Source organism: Oncorhynchus mykiss, chromosome 6 (assembly GCF_013265735.2).
Source record: "Oncorhynchus mykiss isolate Arlee chromosome 6, USDA_OmykA_1.1, whole genome shotgun sequence".
Lineage (NCBI taxonomy): Eukaryota > Metazoa > Chordata > Actinopteri > Salmoniformes > Salmonidae > Oncorhynchus > Oncorhynchus mykiss.
In genome coordinates, this window is record NC_048570.1 from 78,875,051 (window position 1) to 78,896,021 (window position 20,971).

The 20,971-nt window shown below is 44.2% G+C and overlaps 1 protein-coding gene across 1 annotated transcript in view; it reads left to right on the plus strand.

Annotated features, from left to right (window-relative positions):
• Positions 1–20,971, plus strand: part of LOC110506124 (FERM domain-containing protein 5) — a 145,731-nt gene that overhangs the window by 111,444 nt on the left and 13,316 nt on the right. The window contains exons 2-4 of the mRNA XM_036981014.1: positions 14,711–14,815; positions 18,102–18,144; positions 18,307–18,385. Of these exons, the coding sequence (XP_036836909.1) occupies positions 14,711–14,815; positions 18,102–18,144; positions 18,307–18,385 (227 nt within the window). The remainder of the gene's footprint in view (positions 1–14,710; positions 14,816–18,101; positions 18,145–18,306; positions 18,386–20,971) is intronic.

The window sequence follows — 20,971 nt, forward strand, 5'->3', positions numbered from 1 at the left end:
TGGTGGCTGATATCACAAGGCTGCCCACCCTCACCCGCCACACGTGGGATGAGGGCAGACCACACACCCCCTTCTGCCCACCCTCTCCTGCCCACCCTCACCCGCCACCCCTGGGATGAGGGCAGACCACACATCCCTTCTGCACACCCTCTCCTGCCCACCCTCACCCACCACCCCTGGGATGAGGGCAGACCACACACCCCCTTCTGCCCACCCTCTCCTGCCCACCCTCACCCGCCACCCCTGGGATGAGGGCAGACCACACACCCCCTTCTGCCCACCCTCTCCTGCCCACCCACTAAAGAGGGCCTTGGGCCTCGAGGCACCACACACACCATTTGTCCACGCCACAGAGCGACTCAGGGTGCGTCCCAAAAGGCACTCTATTTCCTATATAGTTCACTACTTTTGACCACGGCCCATAGACCCCTGCCCAAAAGTACTGCACTATGTAGGGAAGACGTTTCCATTTAGGATGCAGCCACAGAGACGGCCCAGGGAGCTGAATCAAATTGCCCAGCATTAATAATGTCCCCAGTAACATCCCGGTTTGGAGAAGGGGACATGACAATACAATCCTAATCTCTCTCTCTCTCTCTCTCTCTCTCTCTCTCTCTCTCTCTCTCTCTCTCTCTCTCTCAATTTCAATTTAAGTGGCTTTATTTGCATGTGAAACATGTCGACATCGCCAAAGCGAGTGAAATAGATGATAAACAAAAGTGAAATAAACAATAAAAAATTAACAGTAAACATTACACTCACAAAAGTTTGACAGTGTTGTCAAATTAAATCTTATCAAATTGTATTGGTCACATACACATGGTTAGCAGATGTTATTGGTCACATACACATTGTTAGCAGATGTTATTGGTCACATACAAATGGTTAGCAGATGTTATTGGTCACATACACATGGTTAGCAGATGTTATTGGTCACAGACACATGGGTAGCAGATGTTATTGGTCACAGACACATGGGTAGCAGATGTTATTGGTCACATACACATGGGTAGCAGATGTTAATACGAGTGTAGCGAAATGCTTATGCTTCTAGTTCCGACAGTGCAGTAATATCTAACAAGTAATCTAACAAATTCACGACTACCTTATACACACAAATGTAAAGGGATGGAATAAGAATATGTACATATACAGTGGAGCAAAAAGTATTCAGTCAGCCACCAATTGTGCAAGTCCTCCCACTTAAAAAGATGAGAGAGGCCTGTAATTTTCATCATAGGTACACTTCAACTATGACAGACAAAATTAGAAAAAAAAATCCAGAAAATCACATTGTAGGATTTTGAATGAATTTATTTGCAAATTATGGTGGAAAATAAGTATTTGGTCAATAACAAAAGTTTATCTCAATACTTTGTTATATACCCTTTGTTGGCAATGACAGAGGTCAAACGTTTTCTGTAAGTCTTCACAAGGTTTTCACACACTGTTGCTGGTATTTTGGCCCATTCCTCCATGCAGATCTCCTCTAGAGCAGTGATGTTTTGGGGCTGTTGCTGGGCAACACGGACTTTCAACTCCCTCCAAAGATTTTCTATGGGGTTGAGATCTGGAGACTGGCTAGGCCACTCCAGGACCTTGAAATGCTTCTTACGAAGCCACTCCTTCATTGCCCGGGCGGTGTGTTTGGGATCATTGTCATGCTGAAAGATCCAGCCACGTTTCATCTTCAATGCCCTTGCTGATAGAAGGTTTTCACTCAAAATCTCACGATACATGGCCCGATTCATTCTTTCCTTTACACAAATCAGTCGTCTTGGTCCCTTTGCAGAAAAACAGCCCCAAAGCATGATGTTTCCACCTCCATGCTTCACAGTAGGTATGGTGTTCTTTGGATGCAACTCATTCTTTGCATTCTTTGTCCTCCAAACACGACGAGTTGAGTTTTTACCAAAAAGTTATATTTTGCCGGAGAGACGAAGGTTGAAAGTCATGCGTCCTCCGATACACAACCCAACCAAGCCGCACTGCTTCTTAACACAGCGTGCATCCAACCCTGAAGCATGCCACACCAATGTGTCGGAGGAAACACTGTGCGCCTGGCACCTGCGCCCGGCCCGCCACATGAGTCGCTTGTACGCGATGAGACAAGGATTTCCCTGCCGGCCAATCCCTCTCTAACCCGGACGACGCTATGCCAATTGTGCGTCGCCCCACGGACCTCCCGGTCGCGGCCGGTTACAACAGAGCCTGGGCGCGAACCCAGAGTCTCTGGTGGCCCTTAACCACTGGGAGGCCGCTCAGATTAAGTATTTGAAATTATTTATAATAGTATTAGAACCCAAGTCTGCAGCAGTTTATTTCCTAAAGCGAAAGCCTATTATTCATGGTTGGTAATTAGAGTGTGATGGCTATTAGGAAAACTTTCTAACAGTGCTAAGAGGGCCAGCCAGTGTGATTAAAAAGTAGCTTATGAATTTACTGGAGTGAAGCTCAATTACTCCTAGAAAGTCGGTGGTGTTTTTCACTGACAGTAGTGGTGTTCTGTAGATTAGAAAGTGGGTGGTAATCTTCACTGGCAGTAATGGTGTTCTGTAGATTAGAAAGTGGGTGGTGATATTCACTGACAGTAATGGTGTTCTGTCGATTAGAAAGTGGGTGATGTTATTCACTGACTAATGGTGTTCTGTAGATTAGCTAGTGGATGGTGATATTCACTGGCAGTAATGGTGTTCTGTAGATTAGATAATGGGTGGTGATATTCACTGACAGTAATGGTGTTCTGTAGATTAGATAGTGGATGGTGATATTCACTGGCAGTAATGGTGTTCTGTAGATTAGAAAGTGGGTGGTGTTATTCAGTGGCAGTAATGGTGTTCTGTAGATTAGATAGTGGATGGTGATATTCACTGGCAGTAATGGTGTTCTGTAGATTAGAAAGTGGGTGGTGTTATTCACTGGCAGTAATGGTGTCCTGTAGATTAGAAAGTGGGTGGTGATATTCACTGGCAGTAATGGTGTTCTGTAGATTAGAAAGTGGGTGGTGTTATTCACTGGCAGTAATGGTGTTCTGTAGATTAGCTAGTGGGTGGGGATATTCACTGGCAGTAATGTTGTTCTGTAGATTAGAAAGTGGGTGGTGATATTCACTGGCAGTAATGGTGTTCTGTAGATTAGAAAGTAGGTGGTGATTTTCACTGGCAGTAATGGTGTTCTGTAGATTAGAAAGTGGGTGGGGATATTCACTGGCAGTAATGGTGTTCTGTAGATTAGAAAGTGGGTGGTGATATTCACTGACAGTAATGGTGTTCTGTAGATCAGAAAGTGGGTGATGTTATTCACTGACTAATGGTGTTCTGTAGATTAGCTAGTGGATGGTGATATTCACTGGCAGTAATGGTATTCTGTAGATTAGATAGTGGGTGGTGATATTCACTGACAGTAATGATGTTCTGTAGATTAGAAAGTTGGTGGTGTTATTTACTGGCAGTAATGGTGTTCTGTAGATTAGAAAGTGGGTGGGGATATTCACTGACAGTAATGGTGTTCTGTAGATTAGAAAGTGGGTGGTGTTATTCACTGACAGTAATGGTGTTCTGTAGATTAGAAAGTGGGTGGTGATATTCACTGACAGTAATGGTGTTCTGTAGATTAAAAAGTGGGTGGTGTTATTCACTGGCAGTAATGGTGTTCTGTAGATTAGATAGTGGATGGTGATATTCACTGGCAGTAATGGTGTTCTGTAGATTAGAAAGTAGGTGAGGACATTCACTGGCAGTAATGGTGTTCTGTAGATTAGAAAGTGGGTGGGGATATTCACTGGCAGTAATGTTGTTCTGTAGATTAGAAAGTGGATGGTGATATTCACTGGCAGTAATGGTGTTCTGTAGATTAGAAAGTGGGTGGTGTTATTCAGTGGCAGTAATGGTGTTCTGTAGATTAGATAGTGGATGGTGATATTCACTGGCAGTAATGGTTTTCTGTAGATTAGAAAGTGGGTGGTGTTATTCACTGGCAGTAATGGTGTCCTGTAGATTAGAAAGTGGGTGGTGATATTCACTGGCAGTAATGGTGTTCTGTAGATTAGAAAGTGGGTGGTGTTATTCACTGGCAGTAATGGTGTTCTGTAGATTAGAAAGTGGGTGGGGATATTCACTGGCAGTAATGGTGTTCTGTAGATTAGAAAGTGGGTGGTGATATTCACTGGCAGTAATGGTGTTCTGTAGATTAGAATGTGGGTGGTGTTATTCACTGGCAGTAATGGTGTTCTGTAGATTAGAAAGTGGGTGGGGATATTCACTGGCAGTAATGGTGTTCTGTAGATTAGAAAGTGGGTGGTCGTATTCACTGGCAGTAATGGTGTTCTGTAGATTAGAAAGTGGGTGGTGATCTTCACTGGCAGTAATGGTGTTCTGTAGATTAGAAAGTGGGTGGGGTTATTCACTGGCAGTAATGGTGTTCTGTAGATTAGATAGTGGGTGCTGTTATTCACTGACAGTAATGGTGTTCTGTAGATTAAAAATGTGGGTGGTGTTATTCACTGGCAGTAATGGTGTTCTGTAGATTAGATAGTGGGTGATGATATTCACTGACAGTAATGGTGTTCTGTAGATTAGATAGTGGGTGGGGATATTCAATGGCAGTAATGGTGTTCTGTAGATTAGAACGTGGGTGGGGATATTCACTGGCAGTAATGGTGTTCTGTAGATTAGATAGTGGGTGGTGATATTCACTGACAGTAATGGTGTTCTGTAGATTAGATAGTGGGTGGTGATATTCACTGACAGTAATGGTGTTCTGTAGATTAGAAAGTGGGTGGTGTTATTCACTGGCAGTAATGGTGTTCTGTAGATTAGAAAGTGGGTGGTGATATTCACTGGCAGTAATGGTGTTCTGTAGATTAGATAGTGGGTGGGGATATTCACTGGCAGTAATGGTGTTCTGTAGATTAGAAAGTGGGTGGGGATATTCACTGGCAGTAATGGTGTTCTGTAGATTATATAGTGGGTAGGGATATTCACTGACAGTAATGGTGTTCTGTAGATTAGATAGTGGGTGGGGATATTCACTGACAGTAATGGTGTTCTGTAGATTAGAAAGTGGGTGGTGTTATTCACTGGCAGTAATGGTGTTCTGTAGATTAGATAGTGGATGGTGATATTCACTGGCAGTAATGGTGTTCTGTAGATTAGAAAGTGGGTGGGGTTATTCACTGGCAGTAATGGTATTCTGTAGATTAGATAGTGGGTGGTGATATTCACTGACAGTAATGGTGTTCTGTAGATTAGAAAGTGGGTGGTGATATTCACTGACAGTAATGGTGTTCTGTTGATTAGAAAGTGGGTGGTGATATTCACTGGCAGTAATGGTGTTCTGTAGATTAGAAAGTGGGTGGTGATATTCACTGGCAGTAATGGTGTTCTGTAGATTAGCTAGTGGATGGTGATATTCACTGGCAGTAATGGTGTTCTGTAGATTAGAAAGTGGGTGGTGATATTCATTGGCAGTAATGGTGTTCTGTAGATTAGAAAGTGAGTGGTCGTATTCACTGGCAGTAATGGTGTTCTGTTGATTAGAAAGTGGGTGGTGTTATTCACTGGCAGTAATGGTGTTCTGTAGATTAGAAAGTGGGTGGTGATATTCACTGGCAGTAATGGTGTTCTGTAGATTAGCTAGTGGATGGTGATATTCACTGGCAGTAATGGTGTTCTGTAGATTAGAAAGTGGGTGGTGATATTCATTGGCAGTAATGGTGTTCTGTAGATTAGAAAGTGAGTGGTCGTATTCACTGGCAGTAATGGTGTTCTGTAGATTAGAAAGTGGGTGGTGATATTCACTGACAGTAATGGTGTTCTGTAGATTAAAAAGTGGGTGGGGATATTCACTGGCAGTAATGGTGTTCTGTAGATTAGAAAGTGGGTGGGGATATTCACTGGCAGTAATGGTGTTCTGTAGATTAGATAGTGGGTGGTGATCTTCACTGACAGTAATGGTGTTCTGTAGATTAGAAAGTGGGTGGTGATATTCACTGGCAGTAATGGTGTTCTGTAGATTAGCTAGTGGATGGTGATATTCACTGGCAGTAATGGTGTTCTGTAGATTAAAAAGTGGGTGGTGTTATTCACTGGCAGTAATGGTGTTCTGTAGATTAGCTAGTGGATGGTGATATTCACTGGCAGTAATGGTGTTCTGTAGATTAGAAAGTGGGTGGGGATATTCACTGGCAGTAATGGTCTTCTGTAGATTAGAAAGTGGGTGGTGTTATTCACTGGCAGTAATGGTGTTCTGTAGATTAGCTAGTGGATGGTGATATTCACTGGCAGTAATGGTGTTCTGTAGATTAGAAAGTGGGTGGGGATATTCACTGGCAGTAATGGTCTTCTGTAGATTAGAAAGTGGGTGGGGATATTCACTGGCAGTAATCGTGTTCTGTAGATTAGATAGTGGATGGTGATATTCACTGGCAGTAATGGTGTTCTGTAGATTAGAAAGTGGGTGGTGTTATTCACTGGCAGTAATGGTGTTCTGTAGATTAGCTAGTGGATGGTGATATTCACTGGCAGTAATGGTGTTCTGTAGATTAGAAAGTGGGTGGTGTTATTCACTGGCAGTAATGGTGTTCTGTAGATTAGATAGTGGGTGGTGTTATTCACTGGCAGTAATGGTGTTCTGTAGATTAGATTGTGGGTGGTGTTATTCACTGGCAGTAATGGTGTTCTGTGGATTAGATAGTGGGTGGTGATATTCACTGGCAGTAATGGTGTCCTGTAGATTAGAAAGTGGGTGGGGATATTCACTGGCAGTAATGGTGTTCTGTAGATTATAAAGTGGGTGGTCGTATTCACTGGCAGTAATGGTGTTCTGTAGATTAGAAAGTGGGTGGTGATATTCACTGGCAGTAATGGTGTCCTGTAGATTAGAAAGTGGGTGGGGATATTCACTGGCAGTAATGGTGTTCTGTAGATTAGAAAGTGGGTGGGGATATTCACTGGCAGTAATGGTGTTCTGTAGATTAGAAAGTGTGGTAGAGAAGAAATAAGAAATACTGTATGTGTACTTGCACTACACACACACACACACACACACACACACACACACACACACACACACACACACACACACACACACACACACACACACAAATGCATGCAGGAATGCACAAACACACACACACACTGAATGAAGCTCATAATAAATCCAAACTATACAATGAAGATGCCACACTGAAAGTCATCAGTAGCTTTCCTTTGTTCATTCTGAGATGAGATGCTTCCATTATCTCTGATTGAACCTCACTCATTAAACCTTCTATAACCCCATCCTCTCTGTATTAACATATGTGCTATGCTCAACAGTAAAGTGGAGATGATGATGTAGGTAGATGGTAGATGGTAGGTAGTAGGTGTTAGGTGGTAGGTGGTAGATGGTAGGTGGTAGAGCAAAGCAGTGGAATACTGTACCAAAACATGGTACTCTGCATTAACATAACATCCACACTCCCCACAAATCTATATTGTACAATACAGCATTTTCCTACATAGTTTTTGTTCCTCCAGAGTAGCTCGTCTCTGGGCTTATTCCCATAGGGACATCAGAGACCGCTTTGCTTTGCATTGGATCAATACGCTTTAGCTTCAGTCTTCTAATATATACAGTCATTGTCTTCAGCCCTGCTTCAGTCCTCTAATATATACAGTCATTGTCTTCAGCCCTGCTTCAGTCCTCTAATATATACAGTCATTGTTTTCAGCCCTGCTTCAGTCCTCTAATATATACAGTCATTGTCTTCAGTCCTGCTTCAGTCCTCTAATATGTACAGTCATTGTCTTCAGCCCTGCTTCAGTCTTCTAATATATACAGTCATTGTCTTCAGCCCTGCTTCAGTCCTCTAATATATACAGTCATTGTCTTCAGTCCTGCTTCAGTCCTCTAATATATACAGTCATTGTCTTCAGCCCTGCTTCAGTCCTCTAATATATACAGTCATTGTCTTCAGCCCTTCTTCAGTCCTCTAATATATACAGTCATTGTCTTCAGCCCTGCTTCAGTCCTCTAATATATACAGTCATTGTTTTCAGCCCTGCTTCAGTACTGCTGTTTCTGTTCCAGGGGTGCTGCTCTCAACTTTTTAAAGTTGAATTTATCTCATCAATATGCAAAGTATACATTCAGTACAAGTTGAGGTCAGCTGTATGCACGTGCAATGTGCAGTGGTGCTTATGTAGCCATAATACAGTATGTAAAGCTGCTTAGTGACTGCTAAGTGCTATAGGTGGCAGGTAGCCTAGTGGATAAGAGTGTAGTGCCAGTAACCGAAAGGTTGCTGGTTTGAATCCCCTAGGTGAAAAATATGTCAATTTACCCTTGAACAAGGCACGTAACCCTAATTGCTCTTGATAAGAGTGTCTGCTAAATATGTAAAGTGTTGTTGTTCCTGGTGAAGGACAGAGATTATTGAGTGCATCCAAAATGGCACCATCTTCTCTGTATAGTAGTAGTGCACAATAAAGGGAATAGGGAGCCATTTGGGACAAACCCTAGGATTAGTCTAATGAATGAAAGCCTGTGTTTGGGTTCCAGTTCATTTCATTCCTAAATGTTCAGACCTGTCGTGATAAATGGCTCTGTGTTTGGTTGTCTTTCAGTAAACACAGTTGCCATAAATGACATCACACACACTGTGATTCATTAGAGAGGCTGTCTGCCTCATTTTGGCTGTAGATAAGTTATGTAGCTTAGTATAGGAAGCAGGTACTATATGCATGTATACGTTGGTGCAGTGTCTCTGTATGTGCTTCTGTGGAGCGGTGTTTGTGTCTGCCTGCCACTCTCAGACCGGCAGGATGATTGTATTTTAAGGGAGTGCGAGTCAGCGCTTCGTGTCGTGGAGGATAGTCCTCAGTGTGTGTGGTATAGCTGCTGTGACGGTGACATCCTGGACAGAGACAGTAGCCAGTGAATGTGCGATCCCATAGAGAGACTGGAAAAGGTCAGGCTTCTGTGGTGCTAGCCAGCGTTAACATTCAGAACATTCTGTCTGCGTACCAAATAGCACACTATTCCCTATATGGTTCTGGTCAAAAGTTGTGCACTATATAGCGAATATGGCTCTATTTGGGATGCATCCTCAGCGCTAACACTGAGCCATAAAGTCACCTAGGGCTTTGCCAGATTCCAGCCTCAGCCCTGCTGATGTGTTTTATGGTGGTAAACTGGGCCATTCTTATTACTGGGCCATTCATATTACTGTATCTGGGCCATTCATATGACTGGGCCTGGGTAATTCATATTACTGGGCCTGGGTCATTCATATTACTGGGCCTGGGTCATTCATATGACTGGGCCTGGGTCATTCATATTACTGGGCCTGGGTCATTCATATTACTGGGCCTGGGTCATTCATATTACTGGGCCTGGGTCATTCATATTACTGGGCCTGGGTCATTCATATTACTGGGCCTGGGTCATTCATATTACAGTAGAGTAGAGTATGTGAGTTTTAGCTGCCACTAAACACAGCTGTCTCCATGCTGGGCCACATACTACTGCTGGGCTGTACTGTAGCGGGCTGCTGCGTTAGCATGCATTAATCAATGCCTGAGAAGTGCACAATTGTGAATGGTGTAGTATGTCAGTGACATTGGCTAGAAGGTACAGAGGGAGTAGAAAGGCATGAGCCCCCACCTGTGACTGTCCCAGCAGTCCTCACTAATCAACGCACCAGGGCCTAGACCAGGCCTGGACAAAGGCCGGCCCGGGGCTGTATGCAGCCCGCGACCTGATTCAATACGGCCCACGGAATCATGCTCAGATCACGTAGAGAATTTGCTATAGTAAAGTTTTGAAAAAGGTATTTGTTAGTCAAATGAAAATCCCAATGAATACCTTTGTGTTATGATTTAACTCTCACCACTTGTGGGACATTTATTTTGAAGGCACCTATAAATAACAACTGCATGAGAACAGACAGTGACTGACAGGCTGACACACACGTCACAGTTACAAATAGTAGCTATCTCGAAATTGCGCAAAAATGAGTTTTTCAAAGATAAAAAAAGGAAAGTAGACACTGAATGTTGGGTGTTCCAGCAAGAGTGGACATTGAACTATTTCTTTATTGAGGAATCAGGGAAAGCTGTGTACTTAGTGTGCAAAGAGAGCATCGCTGTCTTGAAAGACTACAACTTGTCCCGACACTTCCAGATGAAGCATGCAGAGAAACATAGGAATATGTCTTCTGAGCAGAGGGCAAGTGCATCGAAAGAGTTGCTTTCTCAGTTGCAAAAGCAGCAAGGACTTTTCACAAAACTGCATTCAGCAAATGACGGAATTGCGGGAGCTAGCTATGTACTGTCCCACAAAATTGCGAAACATAGCAAACCATTCGCTGAGGGCGAATTCATTAAAGAACGTTTAATTGACTCTGCAGAAATACTTTGCCCCGACAAGAAAGAGTTGTTTGGAAATGTTTCCCTGTCAAGACGAACAGTGACACGGCGTGTTGAGGACATAAAATATGAAAATATGAAAAATAAGAAAATATGGAACAACAGTTGAAAGACAAGGTAAAGGATTTCACCTATTTCTCCATGGCCCTGGATGAGAGCAGTGATGTACGTGACACGGCGCATTTGTTGATATTCCTACGAGGCATTACCCCAGACTTTGAAATTACAGAGGAGCTTGTTTCAGTGCAGTAAATGAAGAGCACTACCACAGGGAAAGATTTATTGGAGGAGGTTAATAAGTGTGTGGCAAAGCTGGAACTGAGTTTTGAAAAGTTATCTAGTGTGACCACTGATGGGTGCCCAAACTTGACAGGAAAAACGTTGGCCTTTTGAAAAGGATACAAGATCAAGTAGCTGAGCTGAACCCAGATCAGAAAATTATTTTCCTGCATTACATTATTCATCAGGAGGTGCTCTGTAAATGTGTTCTGAAAAGGAGTCATGTTGTGGATACAGTCACTAAAGTGGTAAACTTGATAAGAGGAAAATCTTTAAACCACAGGCAGTTTGTCTCACTGTTGGAAGAGACAGAGTCTGGTCATGCAGATCTCCCCTACCTCCCAAATGTGAGATGGCTGAGTTTGGGGGAGGTGCTTAAAAGGGTGTGGGACCTGAAGTCGGAAATTGCTGAGTTTTTGCAAATGAAAGGAAAATATGTGGATTTCCCTCAACTGCAAGAAAAATAATGGTTGACTGATTTTGCCTTCACCGTGGACATCATGGCCATCATGAATGAACTGAATTCCAAACTACAAGGGAAGGGTCCTTTTTGCACATCAGATCTATAGCCTTGTCAAAGCCTTCAAGGGAAAATGACTCCTCCTGACCCGCCAAGTAGAAGCCAACAATTTCACCCACCTTCTGACACTACTAGTCTGTTCCCTATCAGATGACCAGGGAGAGAAGTATGTGGATAATGCTCCCACTGACCTGCAACTTGAGCTAATTCATCTTCAGTCTGATGCAGCGATTGGAGAACTATTCAAAACAATGTCACAGACAAGGTTCTATAGATCTCTCGATTAATAAAACTTTCCAAACTTTAGGAGTCATGCTCAGAAGATGTTTGTACTTTGTGGGTCAACCTTTTGTACAGTGCTTTGCAAAAGTATTCATCCCCCTTGGTGTTTTTCCTATTTTGTTGCATTACAACCTGTAATTTAAATAGATTTTTATTTGGATTTCATGTAATGGACATACACAAAATAGTCCAAATTGGTGAAGTAAAATGACATTTTATTTTCCTCAAAAATACAAAACAAAGGTGGTATACAAGCGTGTATACAGTTGAAGTCGGAAGTTTACATACACCTTAGCCAAATACATTTAAAGTCCTGACATTTAATCCTAGTAAAAATTCCATGTCTTAGGTCAGTTAGGATCACCACTTTATTTTAAGAATGTGAAATGTCAGAATAATAGTAGAGAGAATTATTTATTTCAGCTTGTGTTTCTTTCATCACATTCCCAGTGGGTCAGAAGTTCACATACACTCAATTAGTATTTGGTAGCATTGCCTTTAAATTGTTTAACTTGGGTCAAACGTTTCGGGTAGTGTTCCACAAGCTTCCCACAAAAAGTTGGTTGAATTTTGGCCCATTCCTCCTGACAGAGCTGGTGTAACTGAGTCAGGTTTGTAGGCCTCCTTGCTCGCACACACTTTTTCAGTTCTGCCCACAAATTTGCACCAAGAGACAGGCTGGGCTGAGGTGGATACTGATTACACCAAGAGACAGGCTGGGCTGAGGTGGATACTGATTACATCAACAGACAGGCTGGGCTGAGGTGGATACTGATTACATCAACAGACAGGCTGGGCTGAGGTGGATACTGATTACATCAACAGACAGGCTGGGCTGAGGTGGATACTGATTACATCAACAGACAGGCTGGGCTGAGGTGGATACTGATTACACCAAGAGACAGGCTGGGCTGAGGTGGATACTGATTACATCAACAGACAGGCTGGGCTGAGGTGGATACTGATTACACCAAGAGACAGGCTGAGGCTGAGGTGGATACTGATTACATCATCAGACAGGCTGGGCCTGAGGTGGATACTGATTACATCAACAGACAGGCTGGGCTGAGGTGGATACTGATTACATCAACAGACAGGCTGGGGCTGAGGTGGATACTGATTACATCAACAGACAGGCTGGGGCTGAGATAGATACTGATTACATCATCAGACAGGCTGGGCTGAGGTGGATACTGATTACATCAACAGACAGGCTGGGGCTGAGGTGGATACTGATTACACCAACAGACAGGCTGAGGCTGAGGTGGATACTGATTACATCAACAGACAGGCTGGGGCTGAGGTGGATACTGATTACATCAACAGAAAGGCTGGGGCTGAGGTGGATACTGATTACATCATCAGACAGGCTGGGGATGAGGTGGATACTGATTACATCAACAGACAGGCTGGGCTGAGGTGGATACTGATTACATCAACAGACAGGCTGGGGCTGAGGTGGATACTGATTACATCAACAGACAGGCTGGGCTGAGGTGGATACTGATTACACCAAGAGACAGGCTGGGCTGAGGTGGATACTGATTACATCAACAGACAGGCTGGGGATGAGGTGGATACTGATTACATCAACAGACAGGCTGGGCTGAGGTGGATACTGATTACATCAACAGACAGGCTGGGGCTGAGGTGGATACTGATTACATCAACAGACAGGCTGGGGCTGAGGTGGATACTGGTTACATCAACAGACAGGCTGGGCTGAGGTGGATACTGATTACATCAACAGACAGGCTGGGGCTGAGGTGGATACTGATTACACCAACAGACAGGCTGAGGCTGAGGTAGATACTGACTACATCACCAGACAGGCTGGGGCTGAGGTAGATACTGGTTACATCAACAGACAGGCTGGGGCTGAGGTAGATACTGGTTACATCAACAGACAGGCTGGGGCTGAGGTAGATACTGACTACATCACCAGACAGGCTGGGGCTGAGGTAGATACTGATTACATCAACAGACAGGCTGGGCCTGAGGTGGATACTGGTTACATCAACAGACAGGCTGAGGCTGAGGTGGATACTGGTTACATCAACAGACAGGCTGGGGCTGAGGTAGATACTGACTACATCACCAGACAGGCTGGGGCTGAGGTAGATACTGATTACATCAACAGACAGGCTGGGCCTGAGGTGGATACTGGTTACATCAACAGACAGGCTGGGGCTGAGGTGGATACTGGTTACATCAACAGACAGGCTGGGCTGAGGTGGATACTGATTACATCAACAGACAGGCTGGGGCTGAGGTGGATACTGGTTACATCAACAGACAGGCTGGGCTGAGGTGGATACTGATTACATCAACAGACAGGCTGGGCTGAGGTGGATACTGATTGCATCAACAGACAGGCTGGGCTGAGGTGGATACTGGTTACATCAACAGACAGGCTGGGCTGAGGTGGATACTGATTACATCAACAGACAGGCTGGGCTGAGGTGGATACTGATTACATCAACAGACAGGCTGGGCTGAGCCCAGTCACCCAGTGACCACCTATGCCTGAGCAGGCAGCAAGCAGCAGAGCATATTCCATTTCTCGCTCTTTGAGAAGTCTACAGAAGCGGTACCATTCCATTTGTCATGCGCTGCACTACAGGTTCCATTCCATTTCTCATTTACTGTACTGCACAGCAGGGCGTATTCCATTTCCCACTCACAGCTCTACACTGAAGGACCAATTGAATTTCTCACTCTCTACATTTCCTTCTCATCACAGTCTGCACCAGGTGTACATTGCTCCACTTCCACTCCATTTTCCACCTTGTCTACCTCTCCGTACTGCTTCTCTCCACCATGTATTTTCCTCTGCAGTAGAGGTTTCAGCGAGACATGGCTGTTTCTGCATATTAATATTTGATTCTCCTCAGATATGTCCCCAGGGTTGGTGAAATATTAACCATGTTCTGGTGTTATTGAAATCTAGTTTCTTTTGAGCCCCAAATCTTTGTACATGGTGTCTGTTCATGTCTTCACCCCTCTCCTCCTTAGCTCTTTGTCAGTCACTGTCTGTGGCGTTGCCTGGCTGCCAACCACTGTCACCCCTACACTACTAACTAGTGTTGTTTTTCACGGTTGTACAGCGAGATGCATTACCTGGTATCTCCTCTACCTGGTTTCACCTCTGCCACCCCTCATTGGTGACAGTAGTTGTCTCTCCTCAGTTATTCATGTAGTGTTTTCTTATGTGTTACAGCGCGATGCAAAGGGACAGTACCTGTTTGATCTCATCTGTCACCACCTTAACCTGCTGGAGAAAGACTACTTTGGCATCAGATATGTGGACCCAGACAAACAGAGGGTGGGTGGTGTCAACCGACAGGGAGGAGGGGTAACTCCCTCTCTCTCTGTTTATGTCTGTCTATCTCTCTCTCTCTTTCTGACTGTTTCTCTCTTAACTACCTCTCCCTTGCTGCCACTTTCACACTCTCTCTCCCTTCCTCCCTCTCCACTCTCTTTTTCTCTTTCTTTCTTTCTTTCCTTCTCTCACTCTCTTTCCCATGACATCACACATATACCACTGAGCAGGCTATTTCTACAGTTTCTCCCTCTCTTCTCTCTCCTTCTCTCATGTGTGCTTGCAGCAGAGCCCAACCCCGTACTCTACTGCGTCACAGCCTGAGGTTATTACTGTGTGTTAACTCTCTTGTCTGCACAGCCTGATACACACACGCACACCCACACGTGACACCCACGCGCGCTCACACACACAGATCCTATTCCCATAGGAACAATGGTTCCGTGCCGATCAGAATCAGTTCCTGTTCTGTCTCAACACTTTCAGAGATACTAGTGTTGTTGTTGTTGTTGTTGTGAGGAAAAAACATTTGATGGGAGGGTGGGGGATTTACAGAGTGATGGAGAAAGTGGTAGCACATCTTTCTGCCCATAAACTAACCAGAAGAAGACAGCCATCTGCTGTCAGACAGACAGATTGGACAGGAACTCTGATTGGAGCTGTTGGGTGTTTCTTACAGTGAGTATTGAACTGGACCTTACTTGGAAACATATTTCCTCACCCTGATCTGTGGGAAATGCTTTTGTCAGGTGTACTTTATGTGTAATAAAGATTTAACCTTTATGTGTAATACAGATTTAACCTTTATTTAACTAGACAAGTCAGTTAAGAACAAATTCTTATTTACAATGACGGCCTACCCCGGCCAAACCAGGACGATGCTGGGTTAATTGTGCGCCGCCCTATGGGACTCCCAATCACGGCCGGATGTGATACAGGCTAGTTCATATGCCTTGTGACCATGATATATATAGGCCTAAGGCCGAGACAATAAGAAGACACAGTGGCAGAATAAATTCAACCACACCTTTGTTTCATCACAAAACCCGAGAGCAACCTCTGTCCTGTGAAGTCCACAAAGCATATTGTATGTAACAAACAGTTACATGACCTACAGCATGGTCAAGCAAGGTAATGTCATTTTCGGAATACTAAACAACTATTGATTTAGAACCGGGGAGAGTTACCTCAAGTCGCAAAGAAAACAGGAACTGCCTCCACTAAATCCAGCAACATTTCAATGTCAACATTTCACCATCATCAAATCACCTATGCTTAGTTTAATACAGTGACAACTAAAAGATACCAAACGCAAATGAGTCCAATCAACGTATGCTAAATATGATGTGGCTGTTCTGATTTCTCTGCTTGTGTGTGTGTGTGTGTGTGTGTGTGTGTGTGTTTGCGTGCGTGCGTGCGTGTGTGCATCCATGCAAGTAGAAAAAACATGTTGACTCACCCTACTTGTAGAGAAATGCCAATTCCATCCTCCTCTCCTTCATGTTGATGAAATGGTCTGTGACTCTGTCATACAGTACAAGCTTTTATTTTTTGTTGTCCTAGGCTACCTTGCTAAAATGCTTGCTCACTAGCCTAACTTCCTATCATGGGCAATGTTAGCTAGTTAACATTTGCCTTCTACATCTAGCTACATATTGAACTTCCATTCTCTCAGGTTAGGGCACCACATATGAATTTATGGTTGGATCAGAATCGCCATCATTGACCAGTACAGATAATTAAGTAAAACCACAACTCCAAATCCCTGTCTCCATCCATGGATAATTTAGGAAAGGGCCCATTTTAGCTAGCTAGCCACCGGAGGACAACAACATGAGCTGCAACAATTCAAGTTATTTCTGTCTATGACGTATTGCTCTCGTGATGTGATTGGAGTGAAGCCAAATCCAAACTGACACATTTTTTTGGTGCACCAGGATCATTCACAGTTGAGCTCACTCAGTTTATTTCAACACTATTTGACTATTATTTTATACTTTTTTATGAATGGAGGCCAAATGCTTGCTGGCTTCACTTGTATTCAACGCTACAGGCGGCAACAATGTCATGCTCTTTTTGACCAGACAGCATCAGATAGATGGACTACACATACAGAGACAGAGGGGCGCTGTTTCGCTCACTCGGATGCTTTCTCCGGTGAGATACATTCAGCCTTGCAAATTGAAGGAAAATTATGAAACACAGCGAGACGAATAGTCCATTTAAAATATATATATTTATCAATATTTTGGGGAAGCCTGGCTTCTCTTGGCATCCATGAATACATGCCACTAGTGCCTTCCTCAGTCAGAGTCAGAGTACTTAACCCAGTCTATATTCACTGTCAGTCTCTTCTATACACCTTACAGATTGGCAGGTAGTTAGAGCAGTGTTTCAGGGTTTGATAGAAGGACTGTAGTGAGGGTATATGAGGCTTTGACAGACACAACTCTGTCACAGTCTATCAGTGAAGCACTCAACCAAGCCCTCCTCTCCAGAGCAGAACCTCGAGGCCAGGGGAGAGACAGGTGAAGTCTGGGAGATATGATTAACATCAACAAACTAGGCCAGTATCACCGGTGTAGTGTCTTCCCCACTCATTTAATGTATTCCATTTTTCATTCAACCTTTATTCATACAGATTAATTCAACTCACCAGATAGTTTTTCCAAATGGTTATGAGCTGACAGACAACAAGCGTTTCTCTGAGTGTCCTTCCTCTAAAGCACTTTCCTTTCTTTCATCTCTATAAGAGTCACTGGGTAAGAGAGAGAGGGGGGATGTGAAGGAGAGAGAGAGAGAGAGAGAGAGGGAGGATGTGAAGGAGCGAGAGAGAGAGAGAGAGAGAGAGAGAGGGGGGATGTGAAGGAGCGAGAGAGAGAGAGAGGGGGATGTGAAGGAGCGAGAGAGAGAGAGAGATGAGATGTGGAGCGAGAGAGAGAGAGAGAGAGAGAGAGAGAGAGAGAGAGAGAGAGAGAGGGGGATGTGAAGGAGCGAGAGAGAGAGAGAGAGAGAGAGAGAGAGAGAGAGAGGGGAGGAGGATGAGTAGAGAGAGAGAGAATATAAACATCAGTGAGGTAGAGAGAACACAGCGTTAGGATGCTCAGTGGAGTTCTGTTCTAGAATGCCCTCCAGCTCTAGACAACAAGTCAGAATGCACAACTACAGAGCAATCAGACCACGTAGTCTGTCACTAATGTCTAGAGTAGAGGCAGAGGGATAGCAGTCAGGTATTTAGCGCCTAGAAAACACAGTTTTTGACTGATTTGTTTTTGTTTATGTCTTTCAGCACTGGTTGGGGTTTACAAAATGTATTGCCAAACAAATGAAATGTAAGTACATGAATGCATGACCATGTATGGATATTGAATTATGCATGATGATATGCAGTTGTGAATTTGATTGGGTGATTGAGTCGTTGGCAGTTACTACTAGTTAGGTCACAGTAACTACTAGAAAAAGCCTATGTTCTAACATGTGACCTCTCCCTCCAGCCCAGCCTCCATTCACCATGTGTTTACGTGTCAAGTTTTACCCTCCTGACCCGGCTGCCCTGAAAGAGGAAATCACAAGGTAAGAGACTAGAGACAGAGTCTGACAGGCATGCACTGCTGTCAACCCAACTCAGAGGGAGGGAGGGAGGGAGGGAGGGAGAGAGGGAGAGAGCGAGAGAGAGAGAGGGAGAGAGAGAGAGAGAGAGAGAGAGAGAGAGAGAGAGGGAGAGAGAGAGAGAGGGAGAGAGAGGGAGAGAGAGGGAGAGAGAGAGAGAGAGAGAGAGAGCGAGAGAGAGAGAGAGAGAGAGAGAGAGAGAGGGAGGGAGGGAGGGAGGGAGGGAGGGAGGGAGGGAGGGAGGGAGAGAGGGAGAGAGAGAGAGAGAGAGAGAGAGAGAGAGAGAGAGAGAGAGAGAGAGAGAGAGAGAGAGGTGGTAGGAAAAGATAGTGTGGATTTTGCCTACAGTGGGTGCAATAGATTGAAAGACGGAAGAATGGTCCAAATTACGTTAGATTCTTCCAACTGTGGGCAATCAATCTCTTTCATCTGATTGAAACTTCTCATGTTAATGCTGAATATTACACACATCTAGAATATCAATGGTAGACCACAGGCATGAATGAGTGAGCACAAGCTGATTGTAGGGGTATCAAAACCCTACAGTGAATACGTTTGTAGGAGGATTTAGACAAGATAACTCTTTCTTTAAGTTGCAATGTCAGGTCACCCTGCCTGCACAATGCGTTACTCTATCTCTGACAGTCAAACTACGGTGTAGAGGAGGAGGAAGGAGGGAGGAGGAGGTTAGTCTGTGTCCAAATGGCATCCTATTCCCTATATAGTGCACTAAGATCAGAGCCTGGTCAAAAGTAGTGCACTATATAGGGAATAGGGTGCCATTTGGGACGTAACCCTAGTCTCGTCATCATGCAATCTAGCCCCTTTCACTTTCCACTGCTTCCCATTGTCTCATAACCCCAGTCGGAGCTAGGAAGGGAGAGAACCACTTCCCAATCCTCCACCATCTGGTGACGCTGCCAGCAGCACCTTCTGTAAAGACTAGACACACACACACTCACTCACATAGACACACACACACACTCACACACTAACACACACACAAACACACACTTATGACATTTTGCTGTATGATTAATAATGGTATTTATTGTGTTACGCTCAAATCAAATCAAATCTGCTCTTAGAGAAGATAAGCCACTGGTCTGAAATGTGTGTTTTCTTGGGCTGCAGTCTGAGGCAACTTGATCTCACATGAAACGTTCACATGAATTGTAAGAGCCTGAATAACAATCACATTCTCAACCAGAAGTCTGAAGGAGGACTCTCCATGGACCACAGCTAAACTGATCTGTAAACCCAAAACCACATCTCTTGTGTGCTGGCCAAGTAACAGTCTGTCACAGAAGACTACAGTTAGACCAGTAGATCACAAGGAGTTAATTATAACTCAAATCATAACTAAATCACAGATGATATGTGAAATCATAGAGGACAGTCATCTCATATCCACTCAGATCCACTCAGATCATGGTAAGTGAAGTTCTGTTTGAATAGGAGGATGTTACTGCAGTGTAGGAGGTAAGGATGTGGTTAACAGAGCAAGTTCTGAATGAGACTAGACAGGGTTATGTATTAATGATGGGGAGATGGGAACTAAAAGCCTGGGTGAATCCAAAATGGCGCCCTATTCTCTATAAAGTACACTACTTTTGGTCAGAGCCCTGGTCAAAAGTAGTGCACTAGTTAGGGGATACGGTGCCATTTGGGACACAGACTGATTTTCCATATATTTATTAGCTAGAGGGTATAGTATGTTGCACCAGGCGAAGTCAGCAGCACTCTGCAGAGAGGAGAAGATGTGAAGGCAGAGTATAGAGTTGTGACTTATCTGACTTTACGTGTTCAGGTCTCAGGCAAGGTTAGGCTACTCATCACGCAAACAAGCTTGGGTCACAGAATTAAACCTCTATTGCATTACTTATTCCTTTCTTCTCCTAGTGGGGCAAAGGGCCTATGTTGCATAGAGACACTATATTGCTTATGCTGCTAACCTGGTAAACCTGCTGAATGCTGATATTCCTGCACCAAAACATCCCTGACAATGGCTCTTTTCCTCTCATGTCTTAACACACCTGGACACATGGAGTTGCCTGTCCACAGTTTTATCTATTGTGCCGGTTACTTTCCAGCAGGATTCTAACCTATTTGACATTGAATTGGAGAGGAAGCCTTCTCCGCGTGAAGTTGTTTTGTCATCCTGTGTAGAACGACCCAGTAGCAACCAGGGGACTGTTTGTTTGAAGTGGCAAAGTTATTTCATCATCCTGCTTTCTAGAAGCAGTGAAAGTGAGAGAATTCTTCACTATCTCCTCAACCTGAGAGGTAAAAGGTTCCAGTTAAGAGAAGGGCCAGATAAGGTGAAGGGCCAGTTAAGAGAAGGGCCAGATAAGGTGAAGTCCCCTCTGTGTTGGGCGATGGAAGTGGCTGTGCTTTAGCTGGGTATGGAATGGTCTCCTGGGCCCGGTAGGCTAGAGGCAGGAAGGAGCAGAGACGGACTCAGAGAGACATGCCATTACTCGCCTCAGGCCTTCCTTTACCAAACACTGTCTATCTCAAACACTCTCCTCTACAAACCCTTTCCAAACA